The sequence below is a fragment of the Pteropus medius genome, unplaced genomic scaffold (assembly GCF_902729225.1).
Source record: "Pteropus medius unplaced genomic scaffold, Ma_sr-lr_union100, whole genome shotgun sequence".
Taxonomy (NCBI): domain Eukaryota; kingdom Metazoa; phylum Chordata; class Mammalia; order Chiroptera; family Pteropodidae; genus Pteropus; species Pteropus medius.
In genome coordinates, this window is record NW_024351730.1 from 38,864,235 (window position 1) to 38,881,038 (window position 16,804).

The 16,804-nt window shown below is 36.1% G+C and overlaps 1 protein-coding gene across 9 annotated transcripts in view; it reads left to right on the forward strand.

Moving 5' to 3' along the window:
* BMPR1B (bone morphogenetic protein receptor type 1B) overlaps window positions 1-16,804 on the forward strand; it is a 332,744-nt gene that overhangs the window by 305,966 nt on the left and 9,974 nt on the right. For all 9 annotated transcript variants that reach the window (XM_039845744.1, XM_039845752.1, XM_039845745.1 and 6 more), the window contains 2 exons: window positions 6,314-6,506; window positions 7,308-7,605. In XM_039845744.1, the coding sequence (XP_039701678.1) occupies window positions 6,314-6,506; window positions 7,308-7,605 (491 nt within the window). The remainder of the gene's footprint in view (window positions 1-6,313; window positions 6,507-7,307; window positions 7,606-16,804) is intronic.

The window sequence follows — 16,804 nt, forward strand, 5'->3', positions numbered from 1 at the left end:
GAGGAAATGTCAGTAAATACAGGGTTTCATTTTACTGAAACAGATAGGGCAGGACAAAGAGAACGTTCTGTACAATCACTTAGATCTCAGATCTCAGATGCTGGGATTCCTGATAACATTTTGACATATTGAGAGTAAGGTGATTGTTTTTTAATGTCATTGTATGGTTACAATCCGGACCCTCAGACATTCTGATTAAGAGCATATTAGAAAACAATAAACTGGGGCCTTCTTCCCTCTGTTTTCAGTAAGGATAGCATTACTGTACCTTGGCCTGGCTTTTGAAGGCAAAAGTATTACAACCAACTGGGATCTGAGTACTTTTACAAGGGAATAAGGCTGCATTTCAGCTAGAGGGTTTCTGTTTCAGGGTGAAGTCCTGGCTTTTCCATTCAGGAGAGGTTTAATTTTCTGATGGTCAACACTGCCAACCATGAAGAAAATATATACTGAATCCAAGGCACTTGCTTTAATGAGAAAAACATTTGGTTCCCTTATGGACCATGCAGAAAGATTGTTGGGACTCAGGATGGAAATAACAATTTTAATGAGAAATATTTTCCTTTAAAAAACTCTTAAGGTTGATTTTCCTAATCTTTATTGTCTGGTTCTAACTTTGGAAAACTTGTTTACTGTATTCTTTTGGTGACCTTTTATTTAGTACTAAAAGTAACTTTTATAAAATCTCAACCCAAGAATTTATTTTATAACATTTTTTTGGACATACGAAAAGCTATATATATTTAATATATACAACTTGAAGAGTTTGGAGATGAGTATGCATCTCTGAATACATCACCACGATCTATGCCGTAAACATTTCCATCACCTCCAAAAGTTTATTCCGGCCCTACTTATTTATTTGTTTGTTTCTTTGTTATTTTATGATAACACAAAATAAGATTTACTCTCTTAGCAAATTTTAGAGTATAATACACCATTGATAACTGTAGGCATTACAGAGCTACAGGACTTATTCACCTTGTATAACTGAAACTCTGTAGTCTTTGATTAATTCCTCCCCAGGAGGTAATAGACCAGACAGAAAACCATTTGTGAAGTAGTCATAATGACCAAACAGATGCTACTTGGATGTAAATTTTTCTTATGTAGAAGTTATTATTATCAAATACAGATATTTGATAATAAGCTATTTGATTTTTTTATTCTTAGAATTTAATTAATATATAGCAAATTTTCAAATTTAAAAGTCTTATATTTTTTTAAAAGAAGAGTACAAATGTTAAAATCCCCTTTAATATTAATGAATCATACTCATGCTCTTGGAATTGAAAACTACTTGTTTTCTCTATCTTTCTCATTACTGTAGAGTTCTCTCTCTAAAACCTTTGACCTTACTATGTTACTTTCCTGGACAAAATGTTCTACTATCCAATAGCCTTTTTGGGTCTTCTTTTTTAGCTTGGTCTGCATGGCATACCTCTTCTCCCACCTCTCTTCCACCTGCTTCCTGAGCTCTAGTATCAGCCTTGAGTAATGGTTTCTCAAATACAGTAAGTCCTCACTTAACATTGTTGATTGGTTCTATGACTTTAAGTGAAACGACTGATAACAAAACCAATTTTACTAAAGGCTAATTAACATAAACAATTAAGTTTCGATGGCATCTCAAGGTTATAATGAAACAACATTGAATGAAGCGTTATTCTATTTGAGGACCTGCTGTATATAACATGTGTTTTTAAAGTCCATGTCTTTGCAAATGTAGTATATTTATGGAGAGTTCCTCAGACTTATGGCTCATGATCTACCTCATGTTTTATCTCTGTGACAACTTACCTCAGACCGAGCCAGTCTATTCTCTTCTGTCATAACATTTTGCTTATAGTATCAATACAGCAGTTTAAAATACTCTTATAATTGATGTTAGTGTGTCTATGTCTTTAAGAGGACTCTCATTCTTTAAGGATGGAGAATACATTTTGTTTACTTTGTATCCCCCCTGTTGATTAAAGGGGCTGTTTAATACTTTGTTTTAAAAGCTTTCAACTCCAATTTTTAATATCTATGAAAATACTATCTTATTTCTATACTGTAGGTACCAAAAAATAGAATTTGGCTTACATTAAAAAAAAAAAAAAATGGTTAAGAGAAGCCAGATTGTCAGGGTTCTGATTCTGACCAGACACCAGCCTTCGCAAATACAATCTCATTTAAGCTTCATGGCACCCCTGGGTGGTTGTTCTAGAATATATCCCTGTATTACGCATTAGGGACATAGGCTCAGATAGGTCAACCAGCTAGTATGTGGAGAAGGCAGGATTCAAACCCAGATGATTTGCCTCTAGAATTTGTACTCTTCATGTTTGTGAGATGTGAACCAAATGTTAATTAAATAAAACAAGGGGAATGCATTAGATAGGGGCAAGATGGGAAGGAGGATCCATAAAACCCAGTTTGGTGAAGGAAAAATCTCAAGATCTTAAGATCTTATTGTAAGATAATACAAAGTATGCAATACATTATTATTGCAAGTATCTTACCTTAATACTAATTTATTATTTATTTCAGTAACATAATATTTGTTAAATGTCTTTATATTATAAGTCCTTTAAGGAAGGAATATCACAGAGTGGTTGCAAGTATTAAGTTAGTGTTGGTGTCTCCCCGCCATTTAATGTAGTGCCTCCCATATTATTTAATATGTGGTATATATTCAATAAATATTAACACATTATCATTTTTTATGTATACCCTATTTATCTGACCTTGTAAGTGAAAAAAAGGGTAAATTCTCTTACTGAACATTAAGCCTCTGAAGTGAAGAATCTTCTGTGAAAAATCTTTCCAATATGCGCTATTAACTCAGCCTTATTAAGCAAAATATTTTAAACTGTATATTTGTGTGTAGGTGTGTGTGTGTTGCTAATTCAGGGACATATTAGAGAGTACAGAGCATTATTTACAGCTACAATTTTTCAGTGTCTATACATGTACATGGACTTAAACATTAGACACTATCAGACATCACCAGATAAATGACATTTCTGAAATAATGGTAACTCCTTATAAATCCATATATCCTCAGTTGTACTCATTTTACATGAAATAATTCTTCTCTTTTTGGAATCACAATTATAGCGATTGTATCTTGCAGGCATTTGATTTATACAATCAAGCTTTCAAAATCCATATCTAAGAATGTAATATAGAATGAAAGTTTAGGTAAAGACTAGAAACATTAGTAAATCAAAACTCAAATAAATCACATAGTTTAAATTTTTTTCTAATTATTTTTTAGGTCCTTAGATGTTCTAATAAATCTCAAAATATATTTGAAATTTTTGAATATAGTTCAGTGACACTTTTTATCCTTGAGATGTTTTTCTTATTCTTTCAAGCATGCCAATTTCATCAATATTTTTATTAAATTATAAGATATGTTAGCATTAGAAAAGGATGCCAAACTGTTTATGTTAGGAAATGTTCCAAAGATTTATATAAGCAATATTTTGTAACATCTGTAAATTAAATGTAATATTTCTTTTATAAATGTAGAAAGTTTCCTCTCAAGTCAATAATTTACTTGTGGATTTGGCTCTTAACTGCTTAGCGCGCTTGATGCTTCTGTTCCTCATTTGGGAATGGAAATATGCCGGAAACATACTCCTGAGGAGCATGTTCGACTTTTGAAGGAGGAAAGCTGCTCGACACTCATACTTAGTTCTTATTTCCTTCAGGCTGAGTGGCTTAATGGCATGTCAGCAATGCTTTTATTTTTCAATCCTGCTTTTAGAAAAATTTTTAAAAGACTTTATTTTTCCCTAAAATAGCTTTTAATCTGCTACATTAGTGCTGTTAATGGTTATGGCAATGGATAGCATTATCCCTTGAATCATTCATTGTGCAAAAACAGAACCAATCCTAGTTGGTGGACATCTGTGATAGGCAGAATAACGCCTCCTCCCCAAAAATGTTCATGTCTTAATCTGTAGAATCTGTTATTTTACATGGCAAAGGGGAATTAAGGACGCTAATTAGCTGACCTTGTGTGGACTCAATGTAATCCCATGGTCCTTAAAAGTGCAAAAACAAAAAGAAACACTAAGTTTACTTGATGCAAAGCAAGTTTCTGCAGAGTTTATTTCAGTTTTCTGATCGTATTTTATGAGTTCTGTGCTAGGTTCTTTCTACATGTCTCCTAAATTATGTCAATTGTCACTGATACTTGGCCCTTTCAGTTGTGGAGTTCTTAAAATATTTTATTGTAAAGTCGGACAGAAAAAGTTGAAAACCACGCAATATCACTTATATGTGGGATATAAACCTAAAAGCAACAAACAAACAGGACAAACAAACAGAGATTCATGGACATGGACAATAGACTAGTGGTTACCAGAGGGGAGGGGGGAGGTAGATGGGGTAAAAGAGGTCAATTATGTGGTGACTTTTTCATAATTATAGTAAAATTTTAAAAAATAGTAGCTATTGTTACAAAAACATTTTATTATAAGTGAAGTTGGGATAAAGATTAGGTATAAAGAGACATTTAACCTCTCTGCAACTTAACTTTCATAATTTCTTTTTCTTTGTCTCTACTGCACTCTATAATTCTTCAGAGCTCTCTCATGGTTTAGTTGAACTTTCTCTCCATTTCTAATCTGTTGTTTTACCTGTTCATTTTACATTTTTGATTCTGACATTAACTATTCCACTTCAGAGTATAATTTTCATTAATTTCTTGCTGCTTGCTTATTTTTCATTCCATCTTCTATTTCTTTACATATTTCATATATTGTTCCATAGCATTCTATATCTGAAAATTCCAATATCTGTAGTCTGAAGGGGTTAAATATATTTGGGTTTCTCTTGACTCTCACTTATAGTGGCTGTTTTCTTTAGTCTTAAGGAATTTATTCTGTGGGATCTTTTCTTTCTTCCCTTTCTTCTCTTCCTCCCTCCCCTCTCTCTCTCTCCCCACCTTAGGGATTTCCTTTATTCTCTTTGTTGACATAAGTATGTCCAAACTTGTAGAGAATTGTTATAAAAATTTATCTGAGCTAAAGAGAGGATATAACTGGAAGGAAGATCTCAACAGACTGAGAAAAGTGCTTCTCAGAGTGGCAATTTACAGCTGCTTTTATGCATTTGGACTTAAGGAGGGAAAGTGCATGAAGATGAGAGAAAGCAAGGGTGGATTGGATTACAGGATAGTTACTAAGATGGTATGCTCTCCTGCTGGTGGTTTAGCTTCTGAGGGGTCTGAAAAGAGGCATTTCAAAGGTGTGTTAACCTAGATGCACAGAAACAATCCTTAATGCAAAGATAAATCTTTTACTAAAGAAGTTATACGCCTGGGGTGTGACTACTCCATGACCTGCCCAGTTAGGAATTTATGATCAGATCACTCTGTGAGGTTACTTTCCTTAGAACCCCCTTTTTTGGTCCATACTTGTGAGAACAAAAATGTATTATAGTTTTTTATTTCTTTTTGATTTACCCCTGATTAACAGGTGTGGTGGCAAGAGTTCTTTCAAAGTACTTAGTATCTTACCATAGTGGTAGAATGATTCCCTTCTGCAAATGATTCCCTTAAGAAAGGATTTTGCTGAATGCCCCGGGTACTACCATCGTAGGACAAATTTAGTACCATTCAATGGTCCCAGCTTAAGGCCGAAGCCCTACGTTAGGATTCTCTACTTTTAAAGGGATTAAAGTTTAGATTCTAGATGCCAGAGCTGGTATTATTCTTAGCCTAGACAGCAACCTGGCTTTTGTATATGCTGATTATTGTTCCCTGCTCTGATCTCAACTCTGTTCTCCCTCTTTTCCTTCCTCTTTTCTTCCTTCCTTTCCTCTTTCCTCTTTCCCTCCTTCCCTCTCTCTCCCTTACTTTCTTCCCTCCCTTCCTGTAGATTTGCTTTATTTATTTATGTACCCAACAATGCATTACAATTTTGTTTTGTTGTATTTTATCCAGGTGTATAGAGGCATGAGTCTCTTCAGAGTATCTGATATCACACTGTAGTGGTGGACGTGAAAAGTATTCTTTTCTACCAACGACTGTGAACCCATTTAGATTTTTTTTCTTTATAAAAATAATAAAACGAAATATTTAATAACTTGGAAGCAATATTTCAAACATTCAGAATCCACAATCGATTTCAAATCTCAAATCTTAAAAGAGGACAGCATAAATTCGTAAATAAATACAAATAACTTCTCTATGTAAAGAAAAACTACTGGCTAATTTTATTTTATATGCAGTAATTGTTTCTTCTCTGGAGAAAAAAAGGTTAAACAAATCTGTAGTGCTGCGAATATACTAACAGTGTGTTTTGGGATTTAACAGGTCCAAAGGACTATAGCTAAGCAGATTCAGATGGTGAAACAGATTGGAAAAGGTCGCTATGGGGAAGTTTGGATGGGAAAGTGGCGTGGCGAAAAGGTAGCTGTGAAAGTGTTCTTCACCACAGAGGAAGCCAGCTGGTTCCGAGAAACAGAAATATATCAGACAGTGTTGATGAGGCATGAAAACATTTTGGGTGAGTCTGTGTAGCAATGTTCAAGGTTTCCTAGCTTTTCTCTATTTTTCTGTTAACATCTGCCTATTAACTCATCTGTCTAGACCTATTATGAAATATATAGACATTTTCTTCTTGGCGTGAGCCCAAGAATGTCATAAGCTTCTAATGGGAGACCTCACAGGAGGAATGACTAAGGTACTTCTATGAATGAATGTTGGGCTGGAAATGGAACACTCTAATATTTTTTTCTTGAGGGACAGGAAATGCAAATGTGATTCCAGCATTTCTTAAGGTTTCTTAGAGATTTGAAGGAGCACATTTTTGTTTAATTGTTGTCAAAAGTTATAAGAATTTTATTTGCAGGGTTTATTTATATCCAGAATTTATATGGATAATCAATTTCCTTTTTATTTTCTCCAGTTAGAAATGACCTAGCTAGATCATTCAAGTGTCAAGAGTGTAAGCTAATCTGAAGTGTATGCTTTAACTATAGTTCCTGTTTTGTAAACAGTATCTTATATGTAACTATAATACCATGAGTTATTTACTGTTAACTTAAAATTAATTTAAATATAAACAACTGACTAGAAAGAGATCATGTTTTCAATACAAACTCTTAACATTTTCTCTACTTCCACTGTTTTGATAGCTTCTGATAGGTATTAGTAATTTCATACTGACATAGACATAATCAGAAAACTGAATGAAATGCTAAACAAAAGACACCTGTGATGGAAAATGAGAGAGGATATGAATTATTCCTGATAATATTCAGAAAACACTTAGCTCCAAACCTTTTTGTCTTTTTTTTTCTTTTAGGGTTCATCGCAGCAGATATCAAAGGGACAGGGTCCTGGACACAGTTGTACCTAATCACAGACTATCATGAAAATGGTTCCCTCTATGATTATCTGAAGTCCACCACCTTAGATACTAAATCAATGCTGAAGTTAGCCTATTCTTCTGTCAGTGGCTTATGTCATTTACACACTGAAATTTTTAGTACTCAAGGCAAACCAGCAATTGCCCATCGAGATCTGAAAAGTAAGAACATCCTGGTGAAGAAAAATGGAACTTGCTGTATAGCTGACCTGGGCCTGGCTGTTAAATTTATTAGGTTAGTATCAAGATGAACAAGTACACTTTTTATGATTCTTTTCTATGACTTTTTATAGATTACACATTTTGTAGTTCAGTGCTTCAAAGATATTTAGTAGAAGAAGAATTTTATTTATTTTGACCTTTCTTGGGAGTGGAAAAAGAAGAAATATTTTATTTGCAATACAGAGTGTTTCAGTCAGTCCTGTGGTTTCTGTGCTTATCAGTGTCCTGGCTTCAAGATAGAGTTGAGTCATTAGGATCCTAGCTGTCATGAAGCTGTTTAGAAAAGAGGTAGCTAATATCTGGGATTATGTGGTAGAATTCTGAATAACATATATAAGTAGGAAAAGGTTTTAGGAAAGATCTACAGATTACGTAGTGATAAAGGCAGTGTTTTTATATGATAGAAGAAAGATAACTTGCCTAGATGTTCTGTGAGAAATGTTAGAAACTAATAAACAAAACACAGCCAGTGTGCAGCACTGTTATACTGTAACATAAACAGTGATTATAATACCTGGACACATAAATCAGTACATGTTATAAAGCAGTGGTTTTCGGACCCCTGGAGGTTCTTTGGAATGACGTCAGTAGCTTCCATAGAATGGAGAGGAGGAACGCCCAATAGTTGGAATATTATTTTGCTTACCCGCACTCTCCTTAGAGCAGCCCCTTTTATCTTACAGATGATTTAATTAGGAAAAAATGATTCTTCTGCTTTCAAAACCAACCAAACAAAATGGGTTTGTAAACCACTGGCATAGAGGGGAATCATATAACCTTTTAAAAAACTCATCTTAGGCTTAGCTTTTATTAAATTTTTGGACCCTCTCGTGGATTTTTTTCGAAAGATGACTCTGTAGGATATGGAACAGGGAACAAGGGAAAGTCATGGAAATGATGAAAAGCTTGGAAAATAAAATTCATGAGGAAGGACTAGTAGATTTGTATTTTCACGCAGAAGGGAAGAAGGAGGTGTGATTTAAAAATAGGCCCCAAATACAAGAAGGTCTTCACCATTTAGAGGATGACAAATTGAAGTTCTTGATCTTTAAAAACAAAGCAGGAGGAAATGATTTGGACTGTAAATTTGTTTGAAATGCGAACCTCCTGCCCAGAAAGATTATTAAATCCTCAATCTCTTCTGAATTCTTTTTTTTAACTTACAACCATTTTCAAGTCTCTTTTACCAAATAATTTTTCCCATTTTGTTTCTCAAGTTACCACCCTCTCTCCTTTCCTTCCCATTTAATTTCTCAAGAGTTCTAAAGAGTAATCTGCTTTCACAATCTAGTAAATTCATAATATTGTATAATTTGATTTCTGCTCCTTTTTCTTCTGAACCTCCTTTATTGATCGTTTGTTACCACAAGGCTAATTGTCATTCCACTCTCCACAGTACCTAAGCCTTCCTTCCTTCTGCTTTCATGATGTGCCTTTCTATTCCAGGTTCACCTTCTTTCTCTTTAGAGGGTCTGCCTCTGTCTATTTAAATATTTTCCTACTGCTAGATTTCCTGCCATATCTGCTTTTCTTTCCTAGTTCCCAGTTTTGATCGATCCATTGTAAAGTGTGAGATGCTCGACATTTCCTTTGTTTCCTAAGTTTTTGGTTTGCTCAACTGAATGAGTTATGTCCCCATGATATTCCCACTTGAACTGGGCCGGTTTGAGTTCTCTCTATCATTTTTCTAGATTCTAAAGTAAAGCATTTTGTAATTACTTCCTCTTCATCTTTCCTATTTTTAATTTTTTTCTATGTAATGCTGTTAGATTTATTTTCTCGAAGCATAGTTTTAGACATCAGAATAATTTCATGGTTTCCTATGGCTTTGGGTTAAAATGTAGTTTATATTCTGAACACTATACTTTGTCACACCTTCAAGTATTTTTAACATGCTTTTATCCTGACTTGAATACCCAACATCCCCTCTTCTATTTAGATAACTGCTACTAATCTGCACAGTTTCTTCCTCTGGAACACCTACTATTCCTTTACAAGTCTGACTTTAAGTTAGTCTTCTTTAAAAATAAAGTTAGTTTTCTTATATTCTCCTGTGAGACCCTGTGCATACTATCATGACATTTTTCACACTGTTCTACAGTAATCATTGACTATTTATTCGTCATTTGCATTGGAGACTAAGCTTCATGAAGGCAGACACCATGTTTTTCTCAAGTTTGCATTCCTAGTGCCTTTCCTTGATGCCCATTATTTAGGTGTTGCTTCAAAATCTTGTATAATGGATAAATGAGTGATTACTTATGGACTGTGGGATGAAGAAAAAAAGCACATTTCTTAGCTGCAGAAATTCTACATGCTCTGAGTTAAATCCACCTTTCTAGCTTTATATCCCACAAACTCTCCAACTTGTATGCTTTCTTTTGCAAAACCGAAGTACTTGTGTTTTTTTCCATGTATATTCCATGTTTGCTACTGCCTTGCATTTGACTGCACAGTTTCTAGCTTGGAAGGCCCTTGCTTCTCCATGTACCTTAATTTAATCTCAGAGTTACCTTTAAGTCACTTTACTCATCCCCCAGCTAGAAATAATGATGTCATCTTTTTACTCCTGCAGTAATTCCCTGGTCCTTGCCTGCTGATATTATAATTATTTTAGTACATACATCATCTTTTTCACTAGTCATTGGGCATCTTGAGAGCAGGATCCATGCCAGATTAATTAATGTATTTCCCATTTGACATGACATAGTGAGTTATCCATTATAGGTATTCTAACGTTGTTTTGAATCAATAAATGTTGGCTGTATAAAAGTAATTGAGAACTCATCTTCTTTATGGACCTCAAAAGAAATAAGGAAAGTGGGTGTCTATAATATTTCTGAAACTTAGTTCTGATTAATGTAAGGGGAATGTACCAAAGGACCTTCTAAATTCCATGCAAACTCTGATTCTAGGAAGTAGAGGGGAATACTTTAAGGGATAATTCAGAGATTTATTTGGCATATAAAGACTAGTTCATCAAGAGAGGAAAGATCTGAGGATGATGGCTCAAATGTGCAACTGCGGTGGCTGTGGGATGCACAAACCTTATATGGCTAAAGAGAAGCTGTAAAAACAATGACCGTTATCGGCCTCAGTTTCCTCTTCCATTAAATGGAGGTTGCATGTGATGTGATAATTTCGTATGTCCTTTTTACACCTTTATTTGCTATGTTTCAAAGGAACTATGCTCTTCTCAGTCTTTGAGCCCGCTTTTAAACCTTGCTTTATATGTTTCTTTGGCTTCCACTCTTTTCCTGACTTTCCTATTTTTGGGGTGTGTGTCTGTGCGTGTGCACACGCAGATATTTAGAATCTGTGTAGGGTCACAGCTAACCCAGTGTTGAGTTCTCATCCTTCATATGTGAACTTCCTATGAAAACTTAATCTTTACCCTGGTTTCTATGTGGTAAGTGTTCTCTCAGGCTTTTGAGTCATTTCTGGGAGGTTCCTAGGAAAGTTTAGAGCCACAGAGAGTGGGCTTGCTTTAGAGATTTCCTGCTCATATAATCTATATAAATCAATATAGATTTCCTCTATATTGATTTCTTCCTACACTCACTTGAAAATGATGTAAGTGCTGATACATTGCCTGCTCTACAGAGATTTACTACAGTTGATGTCGTGGCAGACATTACCTTGCCTCCAGATCTCTCTTGTGGGGAGAAAACAATGACACGTGAAATCCCTTGAAGGAACTTAACAAAGCTTTTCATGTTTTACTCAGGAGGATCAAGCAACTTCTCTGGTCCTTCAGTGTCAGAATAATATATTTTCTCAGGGGGAAGATAAATCCTGGATTAGGGCCTCTGAGGTATTAAATTTTAAATAGAAAGCCTATAATGAAGACTGGGCTGTAACACAGATCTCCCAATTGGCGATTGTCAAATTGTCCAAGCGCAAAGGAGACAGAGTGGCCTAGCCCAGAGGGCACTAAATTTCCTCAGTCTTACTGATGTCACTCTTTTTAGCACTGTGTCTGGTTTGTATACTTAGTGGTTTTTGAAAAAAGTGACATGGCTAAATGACTTGCCAGAGTCACAGAACTAAGCTAATTAGTGGCTGAGTCAGCTCTCCCAGTCAAGATTTCTGCAGCCCTATCTGCCTTCTGTTGAGTTTTCAGTTCTGAAGTTCTGTTTCTAAGAAACCTTGAGATTTCTCAGGATTTAATTATAGAAGTAATGAATCCTGTTGAAAAGTACAGCAGAAAACTTTCCTCTTTGGTTAACATGTGACTAGGCAGAGGTCAGTGCAGCACATCAGTTCCGTAGCTATTTATAAGATGTTCCAGTAAACACGAAGGGGTGTGCACAGCCTCTTCTCGAAGCTCGTGAGAATTGTTCATGTCATTTTCGTCTAAGAGGTGATTTAATAGCCTCCGTTATATGTCGTGTGTGGTTAATTTCAAGCACCGATTGTAAACCACAAGCAAGCCAGTGTCCTCCCTCTCATGTCTTCTGCTCCCTGCACTTCTTTCACTGTTCTTTCAAGTTCAGGTCTTAGTTTTAAAAAGCTTTTAGCTTATTAAAGGTGTACAGTGTTTGCTTCTTTTCTTTCTCTATTATCTCTTTATCCCCTTTCTCCTTCTCTCCTCTTTCCTCTGTTTTGGGCATCAGCAACATCCAGCAGAAGACCCACACATGTGCCCAAAGGCTCAATGAGGTAGAGCCACAAGCTGGCTGTCAATGCCCCAGCTTTCATGAAAGTCTTCCTTCCGCTGACGGCCTAGTGGGAACGTGCACTGTGCTGAACCCAGCTGTGGCTTTTTCCTTTACGTAACACTTCTTATAAGAATTCTGACTGTGGGTATATAATTAGGAAGCTTAATTATCATGACAAAATATTTGATATAAAACAAAGTTGAGACGGGTACTATATTTTTAAAATCCTCTTATTGCCTGCCATCAATATAAAAATCTTCATCCAGTGCATGATACCGAGGGTAGAAGGCGTGCCCTGCTCTGCTGAGTCCTGCCTGTGGGGTGCTCAGGTTCGGTCTCCAGCCTGTTCAGGTTCCTAGCTGGAGGCTCCACTTTCAGCCTCTCTGCATCAATGGGACTTATGTGATTTCCTCCCCTAGTTACTCTGAACCCCGAGGTGCACACACACCACTCAGCACCAGCGGGACACTGCAGGCAGCCCACCCGGTATAGGCAGTAAGGTGGTACACTGTCTGTAGACATGAACCCCCATTACGATCACCATGTGCCAAAATTCCAAACAATATTAGTGGTACCATGCCTCTCCCAGCAGGGTGCATTGCTTTCACCATCCCTTCCCTAGTAAGCCCCTCCCTGGAAACTGCAGAAGAGGAGAGAAACATCTTAGTTTTGTATTTTTTCCTCCCCTCAGTCTCTCTTTGTCTCACAGTATCAGTGTCGTTGTTTCTTTCCTCCTGCCTGAAGCAGTGACCTTGAGAACTCTCTCTCACCTTTGTGTCCTAGGTGAGAAGCGCCACTCAAAGTGTGCGTGCACTTAGGAAGCCTTTTGGTCATCAGTGTAGACCTCTTAGTCCACTGTGCTGGCATTTTCTATATCATACCGCTGTCTTCCAGGGGACTTTGGCCAGAAATACGAACTTGATGTTCATGCCTCTTTATGCAGCCCCAGCTGAGGGCACCTTGCATTTTAAAATTAAAATCAAGTTAGACTTTGTCATCCTCATTCCTACCCAATACAGTAGGGAGCTCAGTGTCATTCACAGTGAATATGAGAACCCCAAGGAGCTTCTTTTCCTCTTTGCCTTCAGCCTTAAACCTTTGATATTTGTGGTACCTTTTCCACTTGATATAGCTGCTGGCTCTTCTTCCCCAAACATTTTCAGCTCGAGGTTGAAGACATGAATGGGATATATTGTAGGGTAGTGCATAAAATTTAGTTAGAAAATTGATGCTACCAGAACATTTTTCCTGATTTTTTTCCTACAGAGGGTTAAGATCTTGTCATGACCCTAGGCCAGAGGGGAGAACCCCTCTTCTCCCTCGCTGACTTATCCCTTACCCCTTACCTCCCAAGTTACTGTTCATTTCCTACTCAGTAAATTATATATTTTTATTTTTTTATTTACAACATATTTAATTATAATATATTTTAAACATATAGAAAAGTGTAACATTTACCAACATTTTCAATTTCCTTATTTTATCTGGTCTTTCTTTTTAAAAGAAGTATAATGTTGAAGATAGCCCTGCTGCACGCTCCTCCCTGTTTTATGCCCCTGTATCCTCTGCAGAAGTAACCGGTATCTGGAAGTTGATATTGTCTTTCCTGAATATGATTTTATCATTCGACTACATATGTACGTAGCCCCTGCAGTGACTATGTTTTGGGTTTGAAGTTCTTTTTTCTGACTCCGCCTCCTCTTATGCATATCCATTTTTTCCTGCCAACTTTATTTCTTATCCTACCCCACCCCTCCATGGAAAAGAAAGCCAGGGAGAGCCGAAGGCATCCTGACCTTTTCCGTTTCCTCCTTTCTTCTTGGCCCTTTTCTTCAGTTACTTCATCCTCTATCGTTACATCTCTATACCATCCGACTCTACTTCCATCTCTTCTTTTATTTTTGGTGCCCCAGTGTTCAGTCACTTTAATTTCTGTTTGTAGCCTTGAAGATTAACAACTCAGTTTTTCTCTGCTCTTATTTAGGACAGGTAAGATGATGTTTCTGAAAACCTGAGAGGGAAATGTGGTTTAATTACTTTCAAATATAGACACATTCCTGAGGGAAGAAGGGGCAGAGCTCTATGTCTTAGAGGATCTGATAATTTATAGTATCAGATACGAATTACTTATAATGGGCATGCTTATTGTTTAAATGCAGTGCTAAAGGCATTTGTTATTAGGTTACTAGTAATCTTTTACAAAATTAATTTGCTTAACAAAATTCTGTTTATTCTCCTAGATATCGATAATGTCTTATTTTATGAGCTGTACGAATAGAGATTTTTACATTTCTCTTTAAATTATCCAAAGTGGAGCTTACTGTAAACAGGCTTTTTTCTTCTTTCATTTAAAGTATATTACTTAACTACCATGTGCAAGGCACAGTGTAAATGGAGATGGATCAGGGCCATACTCTTTAGGGACATACCAAATGGTTATGAGGGATGCTCAGGGCTGAAAAAAGCTTACAATCTGAGGTTCGAAGACAGATACGTAATCGGATGCTACCAGATGAGGACGTTTATTCCGATACAGTGAGGGAAAACTCCTTGGGTGGGGAGAGCAAGGTGGAGGAGAGGTAGTAGTGCTGAGTATTCGTGACTTATGTTAAGGGGCTCTTTTTTGAGATTCAATGCACCAAACAACAACAACAACAACAACAACAACAACAACAACAACAAAAACTTGATTGTATTTTATTCAGTGTTTGAGAGAATGAGAGTTTAGGGATAAACTATATATAGTCTGGCCTTTATAAATCTTAAATTGATTCTATCATTAGGTAACAATTACCTTTCAGTTTTCCCATAGATGTTTCAATGTCACACATTCCATTAGCTCTTCCTGACCCCCAAAATCCAGATGAAACATTAAGGAGCTAAGAGTAATAATGCAAAGGAAATGTCTAAAATCTTTATCAACTGTGGTCAGAGTATATCTCTTATCTAACAGCACTCCTGTCAGGACCATGCTGAGCCTGTTCTTGGTTTCATTTCCCAGTACATATTCTGAAATATCATTTAGGCCCTTTACCAGCTTCTTGCCATCTGCAAACCCCCTACTTGGGGCCACCACTGTCTTTCTCTAATGATTCAAAATTATAAATTAAAATGCGCATGTAACACATTAATGAAATACCTACTGTGTGCACAGGAGAGGTGTTTTCAGTTGGTAGAAGAGGAGGAGAGAACTTTATCATTGAAGGTGGAGTGTTTGCAAAATCTGATATTTTTTCCAATTTATAATTAAGCCCCTTTTCAACTCACTTTCCTTCCTTACCATTTACAATTTTGGTACATAAATGACATTTTCCTGTTAAACCGTGTGGGTAAATATTAAGAATTCATGTTTTAACCTCTTTTCCTAGTCAGGAAAGAGTCCAGAACACTTAGACTTACATTTACTGATAGTAAGGAATACCAGTTGTTGAGCTTTTTTTTTTTTTCTTTTTTTCATTTAAAAAAATTTACATGTCTACTTTTATTTTAGGAAAAGAGGCTCCTTCAGAGTCGTAGCTCCTAGGAGATCATAAGAGACCTAATGAGCACACTGGTGACAAGTCTGCTGCAATTAGATTAAAGATTTTAGCTGGAAGTGAGTTTAAAAAGGTTCTTAAAAAGAAGCTTTGTGTTTGTAAGTTTTAGTCAATGTAAATACTTTGAAATATACAGAGGGATATCTGCCACCCTTCAAGTTTTTCCAAATGATACTACATATTTTATGTTTTAGAAGATAGAGATTGAGGCAGTAAGTTCAAATCCAGAGGGTTTTTTTCCAAAAACCATTAGTATTTTAGTAAATTTAGTATTGTCTGTAACTCAGCATGATAAAGGTGATAGTCGAAACACCTCTTTTCAATATTGAGGAGAAAAAACATGTACGTACTCGAGAGTCAATGAGTGTGACAAAAAGAAAAAAAATGCTTTCTTGAGGATCAGGAGATAAGAAAGTTTATCCAAGATTTTCCACAAACTTCAGTTTAATAACAGAGTTTTTGTACCTTTTCTGTTTTATGGTTACTTCATCTATCAAAGCTGGAATTTATTGCTCTTCTTAGTGTCACTAGTTTCTATGCAGGTGCTCCTTGTTTAACCTGTTATGTGCTTAGTTCTGTGCTGGCAGTGATTTTACACCTCTCATCTTATTTAATCATCAACCTATTAAGCAATAGTAGTTCAACCACTTTGAAACATGGTCTCATAACTTCATCTCCAGCTCACTGCACTGAGGCAGTGGTTCTCAACTGCCAGTCTGTAGTTTGGTGACCATCCAGCATGAATTTCCTCCAAGTCTAGGGGAACTAATAACAACGGAACATGTTGTGAAATTTTCATAAAACTAAAGATATTAAATTATTTTTCCTCCTTTTATTAAAATATATCTTATTTGATTCATGAAATGATAGTGATAGTAGAAAGCTTTTTATATAGGTCCCTGCTTATCAAAGTAAAACGTTTGCAAATCTTTGCTGGACCTCTTCTCCCTGCTCCTCATTTTTTATGTGTTTGTAGATCTAAAAGCCTCACAACACTTAGGTTAAAAAAATACTG